Source organism: Orbicella faveolata, unplaced genomic scaffold (assembly GCF_042242905.1).
Source record: "Orbicella faveolata isolate gen_17 unplaced genomic scaffold, um_ofav_v1 contig_35, whole genome shotgun sequence".
NCBI lineage: Eukaryota > Metazoa > Cnidaria > Anthozoa > Scleractinia > Merulinidae > Orbicella > Orbicella faveolata.
In genome coordinates this window covers 15,329,436-15,347,252 of record NW_028301564.1, presented here as the reverse complement: position 1 = coordinate 15,347,252, position 17,817 = coordinate 15,329,436, and the positions used below count along the sequence as shown (strand labels likewise).

Genomic DNA, 17,817 nt, shown 5'->3' with positions numbered 1-17,817 from the left:
CAGGAGGGTTGGGAACTTATAGAACCTCCTTTGACCTCCTTTCTCCTTCCTGGGGAGGCCGATGATCGAGATCTTGAGAATCAGATGCAGGATGTTTAGTTGGCAAAGAAAATAGTTGTTACCTTTCAAGTTACCAAAAAGACAGAACAGAAACAAAAAAACACACGCTCCTCACCTGATACTGAAGACCGTCTTCTGGTGTTCGAAGGCGAGGCTACCGAGGGACTCAATAACCCATGCCGAGTCCCGCTCATGGTCATGGACCGGAAGAGACTGGGAGAGGTAGGAAGGAGGCCGAAGAAAGCACTGCTAGACGACGCCACTTTACGATGACCTGTTGAATTACAACAATACGAAATAATATTTAACAATTATTCCATGAAACCGCGTTGGATATGAAGTGATAAATAACCAACGAGCGCGTAGCGCGAGTTGGTTATGATCACTTCATATCCAACAAGGTCGAATGGAATAATTGTTTTAGTATATTCTTAATCGGGTTTTTGCCGCCGATTTTTATTTCAACAATTTTACAGAGCGGAAAATTTTTAAACTTGGCGCACTGTTTTCCATATAAGGTAAAACTCCGACTAATGGCTCATAGTCGGAGTTTTTGAGCCAATCAGAGAGCTAGAAATGCAATAGTCGGAGCTGAGAATATACTAAATAGGTTTAGCCATGCCTAAAAGCGGAGCTCATGATTACAATCAGTTAATTTGACTTGAGCCTGCGATTCAATCGAAAACCAGTACCTGAGCAACGCTCAACTTCAAAAAGAAAACCACGTGACATCGATGGGCTCTAGACTGGAGCCTGCGATATGGTCACGTGATACTGGTCGATTTGACAGGTGTCAATAGGCGATTTGCAGGATGGCGTCATTTGACTATAACTACCAGAATCCTTCACTTTTTCTGTCTCTTACGCTAATTAGGGCAATTGCTATTTACACCCCACTGGGAATTCAAAATTTAAACAATAAAGAAAAAACGAAAGGAATTCTGGTAGTTGTAGTCAAATGACGACAACGTGCAAATCTGCTATTGACCATAACATGGATGTTCAATATCAAAGATGTACGCTGTAAACCAAAGTTGCATGTACCGGTCTCGGAGCTCTACTATATATCAGTCAACATAAGGAGACAGGAGGCAAAGTCCACGATAACCTGCAACCCTTAACTTTGGGCCCAAAAGCGATCAAAATGTCTTTCATCGACCAGAGTGCAAAATCTATAGGTACCTCCAAATTTCTTCCTATTAACATTAAATCGACAACCGAGGTCATTTGGTTAGGGTTTGATAAAGGGATCTTTTCAAAGAACCAACCTGGTTTTGGCTTGCTCGCTGGCGATTTAACCGGAGTGGCAGGTACAGGATCATCGTGCGACTCGGACATGGACCGAAATAACGAAAGCTTGCGAAGCCCTGCCGGAGTCGGGACTGGTACTTCTTTCTCGTTAAGGGACGCAGATCTAAAAAAAGACAAAACAAAATCACATAAGTCTCGAACTAACGAGAAACGTTCAGATTTCGTCCGGCTCAATCTGAAGAAAAATGTTCACCAAATTACAAGCAATAACAGTGACAACATGTACAGTTGGCAACGTTTTGCATAGTTTAACTTTATGTTCCAGCATTTTACTGCTGGTATTTGTGATTATTGTTCAACAAATAGGCCATTTCCGAATTACCTTAAGCCTCTTCCTCAAAGCGAGTCCCGGTGCCCATCCTTTCATATCAAATGGTTGTGCACCAGGCCTCGCTTTGATGGAGAGGCTTAGGTCAACTCGGAAAAGGGCTATTGCAACGATGCCTGTATGTGGTCTGGTCGTCCTTATGGTCATCCGTCCATAGCAGATGCCTTGTGATAAAAGCAGTTTGCTATATTTGGATTTGTCCTCAAAGAGAGGCATCTTGGAAAATTCCAAGTAAGGAAACCACCGTTGTGTATTTCCCGTAAATAGGGGACGCATTTTGAAAAATGAGCCGAATTGTTCAAGTTTGTTGTTTGGAACCTGTCTAGCGTAACGCAGTTAATTATTTCTACATATGTGGCTTTTTCACAGAAATGTTTCATCACATTTTACCTTCTTTTCGAATCCTCGCCCGTACTAGGAGAGGGCACTTCAGGGCTCATTTCTGATCCCGTCGCTGAGGTCTTTGTTGCGTACGAGCCCTCTTTTCCTAAGAACAACCGCTGGACAAGTCCTCTCTTGTACCACGCTTTCGGAAAGTCCAAGATCTCGTTCAGACGTCGCATGTCGTAGTTGAAGGTTGCCGAGCCGATGTCACAGATGCCTAGGCAAAAATCAAGGAAAAAATTTGTACTGAAGGTAAAATCGTTAACAATATCATAATCTGCAGCTGGACAAAGTTCTAGCGATTGTACACCGCGAGTAGTCCCTCTTTCGCTTAGTCCGCGCGAAATCCTGGGAGCGGTAAAGCACGCGCGTGCTTTTCTTTCGCTTCATACACGACGGACTAAGCGAAAGAGAGACTACCCGTAGTCTAAGCGATTGAGGTTCTGACGGTAAATTCAGACGGTTCACTATGTACGAGCCTCACCGAATCACAGCAAGTGCTTTTCATCTCGATCCTGAAAAGAGAATGTTGAAGGAAAATCATTTGGAACGATCGTGCTTACCAGAAACTTTGACAACAGTTGATGACCCAGTCCCCGTCCCGGCCAGAAGATCAGGCGATGGCGTCCTCGTTTTATCTTCCGTCACGCCACCCGCAGAACCAACTCGTCTGCGTGACAGATTGAACTTCACGAACTCTACGTTCAAGCTTAACGAGTCTTTCTTCCCTGACAAGGGCTGAGAGGAGGCAAAGCGAAATCGAGGGCGGTTGTCTTCGGGGTTTTCTTCCTGATCTGGAGATGTGTTGCTGGGGGAGCGGCCCAAGCCTGTGTGCTGCTTCCCGTAAGGATGGAAGATACAGAACGAAAAGCGCGAGAGACAAACGGTGAAGCTGATTCCGCCGCTGTCAAAAGTCAGCGAGGACGGAGTCAGGGTGGTGTCTAGCTGGTCCATTCGGAGGAAGGAGTAGTCCCGAGAAGAGAGACGAGATGAAGGAGTCTGCACCAATGACTTGTTTGGGCTGGAGTTGGACGAAAAGACCACATCTAAAGCGGGAAGCCGTAGCATACACTCCACCCGAGACACAGGTAGGCAGCTGAAGCGAATATCAGACGGCTGCACTCGGATCACCACCACCACATCCACCGGGAACGAAGAATGCTCCGACATGGAAGATGACACGACGGAACCTCCTACCTCGCCTTCTGTGTCGCTGTCCTCACCCGAAGCTATTCCCCCGCCGTCCACCACCTCGTCTTCGCCTGGCACGCTGATTGGTTGAAGCGCTTGTTCTATGAAATCCAACAAACGTGGCTTTAAGACCATTTCCTGTGGCAATGCCTGGAACAACACCCACACGTACAGCCCTGCTTTTTTGACGACTTTCCTGTGACAGGTATTGCTAGAGTTTAAATTATCCATGCCTGGCGTTCCCTGATCCGGCGTCTCGGGGTAAACGGTATTTGAAGACTCGCTATCCGTGGGGCCATCTTCCGCCCTTACTGTAGGAGTAGCCCCGCTCTGCACCGGGGGTGTCCCAGGGGGTCCAACGTTTTCAGAGTCGATGTTAGAGTGGTAGTTTACCCGGACATCCACAGCAGGCAGCAGTATCTTAGTGTCCTCGGGTTGAGAGGGTTTTTCTTGTGTGCTTTGTTTCTGTCGCTTCGGGCCCAGAGTAGTTTGAAACACAGGAGATGATAGTTTACCTCGAGTTGGATCAAATAACTGGAGGCGCTTGCCAGTGTTTCTGAATGGAAAAACAAAAGGTGTTACGATTTTTGCGTTGTGTTTAGCGTTTTTGTTTACAGTACACGAAACGGTAAAGCAGTCATTCGAGTCGTCAACAGCTCTTATCAGTGGCAGGAGGGACAATTTTATTCGCTGTAGAGTATTTTTGCTTTTTGACAAGTAAAGGCTGAGAAGGAGATTAGAGGTTTAACCATAGCACACCGACGAATGAAAGAGAAATCAGACAATCGAGTAATAACATAAAGTATAGGACCGAAACACATTCAAAGATCATTCGAAATGGTTAACGTTTCCCAGAACGTTTAAAATACGTCGCGTTAAAGAAGCTCACTGTTTGCGCATCTTGAAAACTTTAGCCTACATTTTCCAGGTTCCTCATTCGTAACCCGTGTTAATCTTCTTCATCATTAACCATCCTTGTTTCTTTATGGTTTATTATTATATCTTTGGTGTTTTTCTATCTTAGTAAACTATTATTTTCAGGTTTCCTTCAATTTAAAGGTAATTTTATACGCGGCCAAAATACTTTGATTGAGCTCCTCTAAGTGTTGTCAGTTTCAGCCTTTAGCTTCGGCTGACAACAATGATAACTTAATTATCCACGATATTTCAAAAAAATCTCCTTATTATTACTAACTTGGAGTCTGCATTTTCCTCCTTTTCTCCTTCATCTGCGGGATAAAACACGCACTTTCCGCTGTCAATAACAACAGCCACGTCCAACTCAAAATCAAGATTCTGTTGCTGCTGTTGTTGTTGTTGCTGCTGCTGTTGCATAGCAATGGACTTTTGAGACGCGCCGCTGTCATAATCGGACTCACTAGCGGTCCTGAAGGTCACTCTTGGTCCTGTCGTACCCTCCCCTTCCTGGTGCGACGGACTGCGTAACGGCAACGGGTCTTCGTGATTCACTTTACTGGCGCTGATTCCGACGTTTAAGATATCTGGCAGGGACGGTGAACGTTTACCAAAAATTGCATTCCCCGTGCGGTCTTCGCATATAATCACTGGAGCATCACTTGTTAAATGTTTCCTTGATTTTTGCGGCGTCGATGAATTAGAACCCATCTCTACCATTTCACTCTCCATCTCCTCCACATCACTGCTCGCTTGGCGTCGTACTCGAGAGCGCGTCCTGGATCCGTGGATTTTCTCTGACATGGCCTTCTTGCGGTGCAGATTGGCTCGGTCCGACTCCGTTATCTTCGGCAGTCCCGATCGGCCAGATCGAGAATGCCGCCGAAGTTTTTTGCGGACATCTTTACGAAATTCGTTAAAGACCGCGCTCTCCAAATCTTGAAGCCGTCTTGTTTCTTGTTCCATGATGTACGATTCTACTGCGGTTTTCCTCCTGCAAAAATAAATAAATAAATAAATAAATAAAAACAAATTCTAAAAAAATGTATCAAATTGTAGCCAATATTCAGCGATTATATCAGCTTCGTGCTGAATTCCCTTGGCGATCGTTGATTTCGGGAAAAGATTCTGAAATATTGGCAAAATGTTTGGATAATCCGAAAATCTCAGGGAATTGCCAGAAAAAAAAAACTCGAAAAATTTAATATAAATCAGTGTATTTAAATTGGTACAAGAAATCGTACAAATGCGAGGGCAATTAAGGATTTACACTACGAGTAACATTTGAAAATTCTCTCAAATTTGTGAAATTTGAAAAACTTTAAACTTTGCAAATATCACGAGTAGTGTCAATCCTTTAAGTGCTCGACCTTTCATGCAGAGTGCAGAGAAAAAACTAATGATAAATTTACCTGCTCGTAGCCTATCCCAATAACGTAATTTTCTAAGTCATAAAGTATTAAATACTGTTTATTATTTAATGTCACCGAACGATTGTTCGGCGACAGACTGACAATTCAAGTCGTGTTGCAGACTCCATCCCGACAAATGCCTTATACAACAACCACAAATCAAAACAAAAGTAAACAAAATTAAAAAAAAAAAAGAACCTAGAAAAGGCAACTAATCTGCTCCTCACCTAAGCTCATTGACTTTACGAGCCTGTTCCCACATGGTCTTCTCGATATTTTTGGATTTACGCCTATCTAAAGCCCCAGCCATGTTGTCCACTTCATCTCGGCCTGTGGCATCAGTTTCCAGGCTGGGGTCTCTGTCCTGTGCTTCCGTCACCGAGTCAATGTTAGCTACATCCGGCTCACCAGCCAGTGCGGTTAGCGTCTGCGCCAATGATGACAGATGTTTTCCAATGCTGGTGTCACAATGTAACTCGATACCGCACATGCGCCATTGAAACGACATCACCCACTTTCCTGCTTTTATCATGTCTGATGAAGTCATAAATAACAGTATTATATGGCTTATTCTTGTCGCCGATATAACGCGCGCTCTGATTGGCTAATTGTAGTGTGTTATTCTCCCTTAATGCCCACGGGCCGATTATGGGCTTACAAAAACAAAGCAAAAAGCCATATAATAAACAACTTATTCACGTTCGTTCGGTCTTTCCGGGAAAATCTCAAGCCTCGACCTTGCCGTATTGACCTCGCTATCGCTCGATCAGCACGGCAAGGTCCGAAATTTTCCCGTAAAGACCTCACTTTTGATTAATAAGTAGTTAATGATAAAAAAAAGTAACCTTGTATATAGAGCTAATATCATAAACACATTCAAAAGCACTTCAAATCAAATCAACTGACTTACTAGAGCTAAAACTAAGCCCAATACAAACACCAAAAGGGTTAAAAAGGTGGTAAAATGGTGAGTAAAACTAAGACCTACTAGAACTATAAAATGTCATGAACGATTCTAAAAAGACATGTCTTTAATCCGTTTTTTTTTTTTTTTGTCATTCTAAAGTAGAGTTTGATCCTGTAGACAAGGGTAGATTGTTCCAATAAATGGACCTGAGGCAGCAAAGGTGGGATGTGGGAGAAAAACGAGAGCTTTTTAGACTGCAAATAATGTGTGGCAGGGCAGCCCTAAATGACATTCGGTCAGTAGGTCGATCAGTCAAAGTCCACAATCTCAAAGTAAATAAAAATGCTCAAGTCACAAAAAAAATAATCAAGAAGCAACAAAAAATCACCTTACACGAGAAAGATGGAAACTCAGACATCACGAGATAACATAGAACAAAGAAATATCCGAGTCCCCGACGGAAATGAAATCAAGGGCCTCTCGCACATCCATTGGAAGTTCTAACCACTGAGCTACAGGAGACTAGTGACGAGCTAAGTGTTTTACTAACGAAAGAAAAAAGGTCTGCTATGTCACAGGCCAACCAGCAAAGTTTGACATCTCACCTGCTGACAAAGGGTACCTTTGTGTTCTTGAGCATAGCTCGTATGTTCCCTCTGGAACAACACCTTCAAGTGACAAGAAAAAATGATCAACGAAGTACTTTAATTAAAAATAAACTAAACTAAAATAACATAATGAAAATCACTGTTTTCCTTCGAATGTCGAAAGGTGCACCTGAACAGTAGGTAAAGCTGCCCCAAGGCAGGCAAACCTAGCCCAAATAGCCTGAGCTCATTCTCATTCTCACTCATTCTCTTATGTTAGTTTATGACAGGTCCCTCTCTTTCGGGTTGCCCCGCCAATTCGCCCCTGCCCACATAGTTCTATCCTCAAAAAACAAAAAATGTTCAAATGTTGTTTATAGTGGTCAATGCGCTTAGCTAGTTCACAGGCATGCCACTTTAAATGAAGGAAACAAATATATCAACTAAACGTAATAGGCTTAAAAATCCCAGCCGGCGGGAGGAAGACCAGTTGGCTATTTACAAGCGTGACCGAGGAGTTGAACTAGGGTCTACCGTGAAACAACTCCAGCTACGTGGTCAGAGCGGGACTTGAACTCGCGACCTCCGGATTTCAAGTCCGGAGCCCTAACCACTCGGCCACGCTGCCTCCTCAAAAGGTGGAGAGAGGCACTGAGAGGGTAAATGTCTTGTCCAAGAACACAACACAGTGTCCGCCATATATACCAGGGCTCAAACTCGGAATGATTGATCCGAAATCCAGCGCATTAATCATAATTCATTAGCTCGCCATGAACCTCGTACACCTAAACAATATTATAACATAACTAAAGCAAAGCGCGCGCTCTGATTGGTTAATTTAGCGTCTGCTATTTGCCCATGGGTGTACGCTGCTGACGTGTGTGCTAAAGTTTACGAAGCAAATCTTTTGACAGACACTGTTTCCAAAGTAATGACCGACGTCCTTCTGCCAGAAATGCGAAACTGTCTTCACAGTTGTCTGAAGATGAAACTTTATCGAGTTACTGGTGTGCAGTCGGTTGTCATGAATGAATTTTCGCGCGCTTGTTTTCTCTTGTCATGTAAGACTACACGAACATTTTTTTTGCGATGTAGCTCAATAAAAGGACTTCTGTTGTTCCAATGCCTCAATGTTATGTTATAAAACAAATGGTAAGCGCCATAGCGTGCACTAGTGGGAGGAGCGGTGGCCTCATGGTTAGTGCGCTCGTCTCCGGATCGAGCGGTCCGGCTTCGAGCCCTGGCCGGGGACATTGTGTTGTGTTCTTGGGCAAGACACTTTACTCTCACAGTGCCTCTCTCCACCCAGGTGTATAAATGGGTACCGGCGAACTTAATGCTGGGGGTAACCCTGCGATGGACTAGCATCCCATCCAGGGGGGAGTAGAAATACTCCTAGTCGCTTCATGCTACAGAAACCGGGATAAGCTCCGGCCTGATGGGCCACTTGGCTCGCATGCAGACTTTACCACAGCGTGCACTATTGAGTTAGGATGCACTTGGGAGGTTTGCTAAGCACTCAAAAAGCTAGAGTCGCACTCGGCTATCGCCTCGTGCGACTCTTACGCTTCTTTCGTGCTTAGCAACCTCCCGCGTGCATCCATAACTCAATAGTACACGCTATGGCGTTTACCATTTGTTAATTGTGTAATAACTTCATACATAAAGTAAAAAATTGTCAAACACTGTGAAAAACAGTTCGTGGCAAGTCCGACATGAGACTCGAGAAACTCAAGAGACTTCGAGAGAGGGTATAAGACCTTTCAGAATTAAACAGCAAACACGTTAACCATCGCGCCGTTGGCAAATTGAACATATTTGCCAGCAGTCTGGCCTGCTATCGCAGGGACTGAGCACGATGCTCAACGAGTTTGCTGTTAAATTCTGAAAGGTTTCTGAAGGGTCTCTTGGCCGAGACGAAACGCCGCGTCAGTCTTACCACGAACTGTTCACGAACTGTTCACAAATAACTTCATAACAAGAGAATGCAAAAGTCCATGCTATCCCATGATGCCTTACATCTGCTGCATCTAATCATTTCTGCAGTCTCGAAGTTTGGTTTCCAGTCCACCGTGTCCGTGTCAAATTTGTCGGCGAACCACAGCGAGAAACTGCTGAACTTTCCTTTGCTGACAAAAGAGACGCTAGAACAGCAAGTTAAGAGCATCTGCTCCACTAGTAATACCATAGCAGGGCCGGGTTCTTGCTCTGAACAAATATAAAACAGGATAAACCATTCAGTTGAGTACAATAGTACATGTCAACTTCGTACCCAGTGTCTCTCTTCTTCTCGCTCCCTGGAGGAGAAGACCCTGGGAACGAGGTTGGAACCCACAAGTTCTGTACCCTAAGAAACCGGTTAAACCTGTTGTAGATCTCTTAGGTCTCCTGAGCGTGCGCAGCCCAAAACACAGGTAGAGAAGTTCGGTTTTCAGAAAATAAAAACTTTGGGTAAGAAATCTCACTCTCTTAATAGACATATATTTTACTCTCCATTTGTATTTTGACTCACCCGACAGGCTGGAGGACTCTATTTACAGCAATATTAGATATTTAAATGTTTGATAAGATCTATGAAAGTGTAACAAAGTGGAATAACAATGCAGTGCAAGTCAGCGTCCTCGCACTCTTCTCCTAACTTACCAGGATATCTCATTTGGAAACCTTGAGCAACAACCTAGAAAAAGGCAAAGCAAAACTTGCTTTCAGATTTGGAATTTGGTTTACATAGTATTTTACTTTAGTGAGATGTCTGTAAGTTTGGACAGATACTGATACCATATATAGATAGAGGGTGGTAAAATTTGAGCTAAAGAGGTAAAGAGGTAAAGAGGTGCGAAAAGCACTAGGAATACTTCACACGTGTACAATTACATCAGAGCGAAAAAACGTAGTAAGCATGCGTGAGTTTCGGCCGCGCGCCAGGCTCCAAGTTTGAAAAAATCGCGGAAATCTCTTCGATCGTGTAAACAAAAGGTTTAAAGGTTACTATGTTTTCCCAATTTTCATGGTAAGTAGCAACATTTTCTCTTCACTAATGCAAGCTGGTGTATTGTTTTTGCGGGGAATCAATTTTTTCGGACAACATTAAGAAGGTTTCCGAATCCTTTATTTCTCCACGGTATAATAGCACAAGAAATTTGGGTGCGGAGACACACTTTTTTCCACAAACCCTCTTTACATATTGTATCCATATAAGCACACAACCTAATATATAAGAAATAGAGCCTCAGAGCAGGCAGGGGGGAGCCTAGTTTTCTAACAGTGAAATGTCGAAAAAATTCATGCTTGCTCAAGTAGAAATAAATCAACTGAGCGACATTCTCGCGTTCCTTATGACAGTCCGCCTTACGCTATGCCATTGAAACCACATTATTGCCTTAGCCCGCAAGTGGGGTTAGGGATGCGCAGAAAGTTGCGCAGTACGTTTTTCCACTCTGAATACAGATACAAGGTCTTACAAGGTAAGCCGATGAACGAATGCTATTCGAACACTGAGCATACCCTTCTCCTACCGCACTCCCAAAATCTTATTACCCTCTCCCCCCTCCCCCGACCTAACAGTTCTGAAGCGTCCACGTCTGCCTTCGCTTAGATGACGGGCCACGCCTGTGAGTTCGTAGATACTTTGCACAGAAGACTGAAGTATACCGCCACAAAGAAGTGAAAGTCTGGAATAGAAGTCGTCCATGACCATGGGGGTCAGTTGACCTTACAAACCTGGTTGCCATTGTAGAGCGGGATGCAAACTCCAAGATGATCGACTGTCAGTTGGAGGAATAACGATCCTGACAGCTGAGAAGACGGAGGTCTTTGAGGCAACTTGTCCAACACTGCTTGGGTAGCAAAGTGAACCTGAACAGAAGAGATATATAAGATTTATTTTACTTTGATTTCATCTGTCCATCAAATTGCGAGCTCTACATCTCCAAAACTATTTCTGTTGCATAGTGCATTTGAAACTGTCTGACTACACTGTCTCGGCTATCTGACTCGTAAAATCAAACACTTTCTATTAATCAAAACAAAATTATACTCGTTTGTTCCACTTTCTGCATGTCGTTTTACCTCACTACGAGTCGCGCAACTCAGTTCTTAGGACGAGAGTATTCTTTTCCCCACGGCTCTTAGAATAACCTTAAGAGTTTCCGCCATTTGCTCTTCTTACGAGCGTGGAGTAACTCACTGACTACCTTCTTAAAGGAACTACGTCACGGTTTGTGCATCTTGAAAAGTTTTGCCAAACTTTTGAAGTTCGTCGTTTGTAATCCGTGTCAATCTTCTCCATCCTTAACCATCCTCGTTCCTTTATGGTTTATTATTATCAGTTTGGTATTTTCCTATCTTAATAAACGACTATTTTCAGGTTTCCTTCAATTTAAAGGTTATTTTGTACGTGGCCAAAATAACTCAAAATGCTGTAATTGAGCTCCTTTAACACCTTCATTTTATCAGAGGGGTAGGGATTTTACAAGTTGAGGTAAATGAAAGGGTGGGGAAATCAGACATTTAGGTAAAACGTGAACGGGAACTGAATAAGTGACAATTGATCTTTTCGTTAACATCTCTTCTAGTAATGATTGGTGTTCTCCCGTAGTATGGTTCATTAACTTCATTCTAACGGTTTAGAAAAAGGATTCAGTGTTCTTAAGTAGGTACGCCTTGAAAGGGGTAACTTTTTTCTAACAGGTATACAAAAGTGGTACCTTTTCTGTCAAAATTGTATACAAAAGGGTAAAGGGTTGAACCTCGGGGCGGAGCCTTCCCGTGCAAAACTTTTTAGAGTTTCGGGCTATCTATTCACTCTAGCTTTCTACCAAACTGACTCACCGACAGACTGACTAGACGACTGGCTGTCTGGTACAGTAGCTGTGAATGAATGTACACACACTCACATGAACAACTGAAAACAATGGAAATTAGTACCTATGTTCCTTAGCAATGATTACTAGATGTTCACATCATACTGTCTTAAAGGACAGCTAACAAAAAAACAGTCAACCCCAAGATCATTGAGTTTTTTTAATGAATGGTTAACAGCTTGGCTCGAAGATGGTAGACAAGGATATAATTAGCTTTATCCAAACGAAATTTGTGCACTGATCAAACCTACAACCTCAATTCTCCATCCCACCTAATGCCACCGTGACTTTCCATCCCCAATATTAAAAGTCCGCAATTAGTAGAGGGGTGTTTCCTCTCGGCTAGCTAAGTTTCGACACGTTAATAAAGCGCCTGACTGATTGATAGAATGATTGATTGATTGATTGATCGATCGATCGATCGATCCCATAAAAAGCAAACAAGCAAACAAGCAAACAAAACAAGCTTCTGACGAAACAAGCTCCCGACGATTCTCAAAATTGAAAACGAGCTGCTTCATTTAAATTTCCTCTGATTAAATTTCAGTTGCAAATAAAAACAAAGAAACGCACGTGCACGAGGAAGTACGGAACAACACACGTTAGCGAATACAGTCTGGGTTGATGCGTATAAACGAGGTGGACAGTGCATGCTCCATGCTATTATAATCAAAAAAGCATTACTAACATTACTTGTGGCGTTCATCTCAAATTGCTGTACAAAAAAAGGAAAATCATTTAGAACAGTCAATTGTGAATGTGTCCCGGGGAAGTATAACTTAGTGACTTCAATTACAGCCGAACCGCCACTAACGGGCGCCCTTGAACAATCACTCGCTTGCGTGTCGGCCGTTTTAGGCAGCGTCCACACTACTCCGCAGGAATTTGAAAACGCACCTTTATTTCTACGGTTAGGCTTACCATCCACACTAATCCGACATGAAAACGGAGTTTTTCGAGACTGCTCTCCAAACCGGAGAAATTTGAGAACGCCGGCTTTTCATCTTCGTGTGGATGGAAAACATTTTGAAAACGGAGGTTCTCAAAAACGATGGCGTCACGATGATCATGTGATTTTCCTGACCGAGTTTTCCTCAAACACAAACCCAAAATGACCGGTGGTTGTTGCGTTTTTAAATTTCTCCGGCGTGGTGTTGACGGAAAACATTTGCTGCAATTTCAGAGTGAAACCTCCGTTTTCAAATTCCTCCAGCGTAGCGTGGAAGGGGCCTTTTAAGGTGGCTGAACACAGTTTTTGATACCTATGTTTTATTCACCTTTTTCTCTAAAACCCTTGATCCCTCGGTCGTCAAAAATGGCAGTAAGCAAGTTAACAACACAAACTTTGGTCTTTTGATGGTTAAGCTGACGTATGTGCCGTTACCATGGCAACATGAATAAATATAAACAGGCCTTTAAAATCGGTTTTGTTTATTTGTAGAAAATCTAGTCATTAGATTTTCTTTATAATTTGCATGCAACAAGCTTGTAACGATTCTCACAAGTTAAGGTAATTCCTCTGAAATAAAAGTGACAATAGATTTTTGTTCAAACTTTGTCCACTGAATATTTGTCATATGATAACTTCAATTTTGAAATAAAAATGGGGGGTGCCCATGCTCATTAAAGAGCAGTGAGGCATTGAAAATGCCCCATTTTGGCATTATTTAATGCTTATTATAAAAACACATTCCCAGTAATTTTAAAATCTTTGTGAGCCCAGACTCATAAGAACACGCATTAAACTACAGTCAATACATTGTGTCGGACACAAATAAACATTTTAAGTTTGATTCAGACAGAAAGCTAAATCCTTGATTAAAAATTTGAACCAAATTTCTTGACGTGGTTACCGACTGCAAAATAGAAAAGACCACAGTGTATCTGCTATTTTTCTTATTTATTCAATTTTCAGCAATAGAAATTAGATCAGTCTTTTATCACGCAACGCTTACGATTAGTTGATTACAATGACGGGAAAAAAAAGTGGGGTGCCCGTGCTCGTTGGTGAGCTAGAGTCATTTTTCAACTGACAGAGCTCAATATCAAGGCAAATCCGTCATGTTTTCAATATGCGCGTGCACGAACGCGCGCTAATGACGTCATAAATTATGCGCAGTAAGGATGTGCAACGCAAATGTGAGGAATGACCTTAACACCATTTTGCTAATAATTTAACACTGAGAGAGATCTTTAATTATCCCTTGTTGAAGGTTCACTGGAATATCTAGAATTTCCTTTGTTAAAGTTCAATTATTTTCGATACTCCAGTTACTTATTTCCTAAAGTATTTTCGTGCCAAATTATGTGAAATTCTAATGAGTGGTTCTCGAGAAATAGGCGTATTTCCGAGAGTGCAATTTTCATTCAATCGCAATTTTTTGACTTAGTACGCATGCGCTGCACTTGACTGGGTTCTTTCCGTAAGAAAGAAAAAGCTGAGAATTGCTGGGTTCTTTGCATCGTTACCTTTTCTAATATATCTTTGTAATAAAAGACTAAAGCCATCAATACGCTGCGTTCAATTATAGAGAAAAATAGTACAGATAGTACGAGTGTTGAGTAAATAAAATGATCACTCTATTGACGGCATGTTTGTTTTTTGGCAATCCTTGTGCGCGCTGAATTGCATCAGCAAAAGCGCGCGCGAAAACTGTGTTCGGCCACCTTAAAGGTGTAATTTCAGTTAGGCGCAGGCACACACTCTTTTAGGTCATTGAAACAGAGAAACTCGGTATTGTAGATTCGGTTTACTCGAAGACAGCTGAATTAGTCTATGGTTAACACTTCTGAATTATTTCTGGGCTCATCCGCTCTATACATTTGCCAGCCTGCTAACCACAGTGAGGATTAAAGAGGGGCGTCCGCGAGCGGAAGGCTCGACTGGTTAACTACGTTAGAACTGAATGCAGCTAGAGTAGTGCTTTTGAATGATGTGCTTAGTAAAACAACCCACGAGTGACATCGGCCTTCAAGGGAATGTGTATACTGTTTAGTACCACAGAAATGATTCCACACTGAGGATTTGGCGCGAAACAAATAAAAGCTGTTATGAACAGATTATGGAATGAAAACAAAATTAGAAGCCCATGACGGGAGTGGTACATTTTCGCAGGAAAACAACTGAAGATCATCCAAAACAATTGACGAAAACTATGGCATATCTTCAAACTGAATGAACGGAGCATGTATTTAAAAGTAACACACCTCTTTATTCAGAGCAAGTCGCTGCTCATTCCAGTGTTCGTATGCATTCTTGTAGTTCAAATAAACTAGAACAGCTAAAGAGAAAATAATGAACACAAAAGACATGAGTCTGAAAAAGTGATAGTCAGTCCAAACGAGGAAACAACACGTTCCAAGCTCTCGTTGTTATAGAACCAATGTATGTTCATGTGACTATTTCGTGTTCTCACCTTTGTCAAAAGCCACCTGTTGTACGTACAAACAGGGTTTTGTCAGCGTCACAAGAAAAGTCTCCTTATCTTCCGTTCCAGCTACTGACCTGCTGTCCTATAGTATGAATAGACACACAAATTGATAATTGTGCCCACCGCAAGCTATTTGCAGTGTACGAAATTAGTTTTCATAGCTGAATTTGCTGACACTTCAAGTCAACTAATCAGTCACAGGGCTCGAAAAATATTTAAATTCCAGTTTTCCCTTCGAACAAGTAACTGTCAAATTTTGCTTACCCAGGCCAATGGCATACTTAATTTTGCATTTCTTTAATTTTATGACTTAACTGGCAAATAACTTACCGTAAGCCCTTGCCCGTCGGACAAGTGACCAAAAAAAGTTAATTGCCCCACAGGAAAATCAACTCAGTGTCCCTGAGGGCCGGGCGGCACTCTTCGTGAGCCCTGCAGTCAGTCGGTGTGAAAAAAGCATCTTGTTCCTTAATTCCCTGAATAAATCCCTTTACGTACCTGAAATGAATTGCTGACCCCGATTCTGGTCTTGAAGTAGGCCAATTGTTGGAAATCAAATTCGTTGTCTATGTTACGGCTCTGAGGAGAAGAGAGAACAATCAGCACAACACTACTCTCGTTTGATTCACTTCTTAAGAAGATCGTGCACAACATGCAAACAAATTATTTCTTACCTTAACAAATTGACCAAGGGAAAGATTTACGTCCACTTGCGCTTTCCCAAAGAGTTTCACATAACTACTGCCTGTAGATAAACAACAGCATGGAATTAAGACAATTTTTCAAGCGTAGCTTAGCAGATATTGATTAAGGAATTCAGTTGTTTGTTTGCTTATCTTTGCTGAGCTCTTTCATTAGCCTAAAATCCTTATGCAACATTCTAAAACCAATCAGAGGAAACCAATACATTTGTTAACCAATCAGGAGCAAAATAATTATACACATTCTGCGCCTGGCATCGGTTGCATGTCTTCCCGCGCTTGGCATCAGTTACATGTCTTTCCGCGCTTGACACCGGTTTTCCAAAGCTTAGAAATGGTTACGTGATTTCGCGCCCTCGACTTTGGTTGCATGTTTCTCCGCACTCGACACTGGTTGCATGTTTTCCTGCGCTTGGCACTGGTTGCATGTTTTCCCGCGCTTAGCACTAGTTACATGTTTTCCCGCGCTTGGCACTGGTTTTCCCAAGCTTAGCAATGGTTACGTGATTTCGCTTCCTCGACTTTGGTTGCATGTTACCCGCGCTTCGTACCAGTTGCATGTTTTTGCTGACATCGCACAGGTCGCGTTCTTCGCCTTGAGTTAATTCTGATTGGCTCACTACGTTGTTGGGTTCATTGTGATTGGTCAGATGTGGTTCCTTGGGCTGGGTTTTAACGAACATAATAAAATAAACCCCGCTCCATTCTAATCACTGATTGAACACATACTTCTCTTTAGCTGCCCAGGCAGGAGATTAGATGATGGCGCTGAATTAGACACTTCCAAAGCCATTACACCCGTATCCAATCTGACAGCGGTCGACGAAGGAGTTGTCGCTGTCACTTGAATACCCTAACAGAGACAAATTGGTGAGCAAATAAGTATTAAGAAAAACCTTTGGGTATAAGGCTCCGTCCGCACTACGCCGGAGAAATTTAAAAACGCAACAATCATCGGTCATTTTGGATCTGTGTTTGAGGAAATCTCGGGCAGAGAAATGACATGATTATTGTGACATCTTCTTTTTTGAAAAGCTCCGATTTTAAAATGTTTTTCGTCCAATTCCTTCGGTTTGAACAGCGTTTTCGAAGAGCTCCGTTTTCGTGACGGATTAGTGTGGACGGTAGGCCTTGCCGTAGAAATAAAGCCCCGTTTTCAAATTTCTCCGGCGTAATATGGACGGGGCCTCAGTTAATTTAGTTTCAAAGAAAGTGACTGAGGTATTCCCTCTAAACAAGAAACTACCATTATTACAGAGCTTCACAGTTAAAAAAGACTCCAATTCAATAAAGAAAGAGTGTTTTGTCACATTTCCAAACCCTTCAAAGTTCGCTATGAATACTCCAACGGGTGTCGTACTTCCAACTCACTTGTGGATATTTGGAATGCGATGACACAATGTGTTCGGTTTTTGACATGTTACATCAAGAATTTAGAACAAAAGCAACTTGCAAACCGGTTACCTTCAAATTGAGTCGGAGGGAATAAAATAAAGGAAACTCTTTCTCTTTTATGTTGTCCAAATCTTCGGTTGAAGCTGTTCTCCACAAAGGAACAGGTTGACTTTCACCAGAAACGCGCTGAAGGACATCATTCACCTCCTGAAAATCAAAACATGGATTGAAATCGTTGAGATTACTTAACACTCAATGACTGTTCCCAAGGAAAACAGTCAGTTTTGTTTCCCCGAAACCCTCAATGTTGGAACATTGGAACATGGAGAGTTG

At 42.4% G+C, this 17,817-nt stretch overlaps 1 protein-coding gene across 3 annotated transcripts in view; it reads right to left on the bottom strand.

Annotated features, from left to right (window-relative positions):
- LOC110042955 (bridge-like lipid transfer protein family member 1) overlaps positions 1 to 17,817 on the bottom strand; it is a 60,753-nt gene that overhangs the window by 6,751 nt on the left and 36,185 nt on the right. For 2 of the 3 annotated variants that reach the window (XM_089272513.1, XM_089272514.1), the window contains exons 40-56: positions 17,554 to 17,691; positions 16,819 to 16,942; positions 16,063 to 16,133; positions 15,887 to 15,967; positions 15,374 to 15,470; positions 15,165 to 15,238; positions 12,646 to 12,672; positions 10,816 to 10,950; positions 9,739 to 9,772; positions 9,115 to 9,303; positions 7,114 to 7,176; positions 5,829 to 6,135; positions 4,470 to 5,183; positions 2,647 to 3,830; positions 2,090 to 2,300; positions 1,329 to 1,474; positions 176 to 334 (exon numbers count right to left, since the gene is read on the bottom strand). In XM_089272513.1, coding sequence (XP_089128639.1) covers positions 176 to 334; positions 1,329 to 1,474; positions 2,090 to 2,300; positions 2,647 to 3,830; positions 4,470 to 5,183; positions 5,829 to 6,135; positions 7,114 to 7,176; positions 9,115 to 9,303; positions 9,739 to 9,772; positions 10,816 to 10,950; positions 12,646 to 12,672; positions 15,165 to 15,238; positions 15,374 to 15,470; positions 15,887 to 15,967; positions 16,063 to 16,133; positions 16,819 to 16,942; positions 17,554 to 17,691 — 3,754 coding nt within the window. The remainder of the gene's footprint in view (positions 1 to 175; positions 335 to 1,328; positions 1,475 to 2,089; positions 2,301 to 2,646; positions 3,831 to 4,469; positions 5,184 to 5,828; positions 6,136 to 7,113; positions 7,177 to 9,114; positions 9,304 to 9,738; positions 9,773 to 10,815; positions 10,951 to 12,645; positions 12,673 to 15,164; positions 15,239 to 15,373; positions 15,471 to 15,886; positions 15,968 to 16,062; positions 16,134 to 16,818; positions 16,943 to 17,553; positions 17,692 to 17,817) is intronic. The other variant, XM_089272515.1, reaches the window with a different exon arrangement.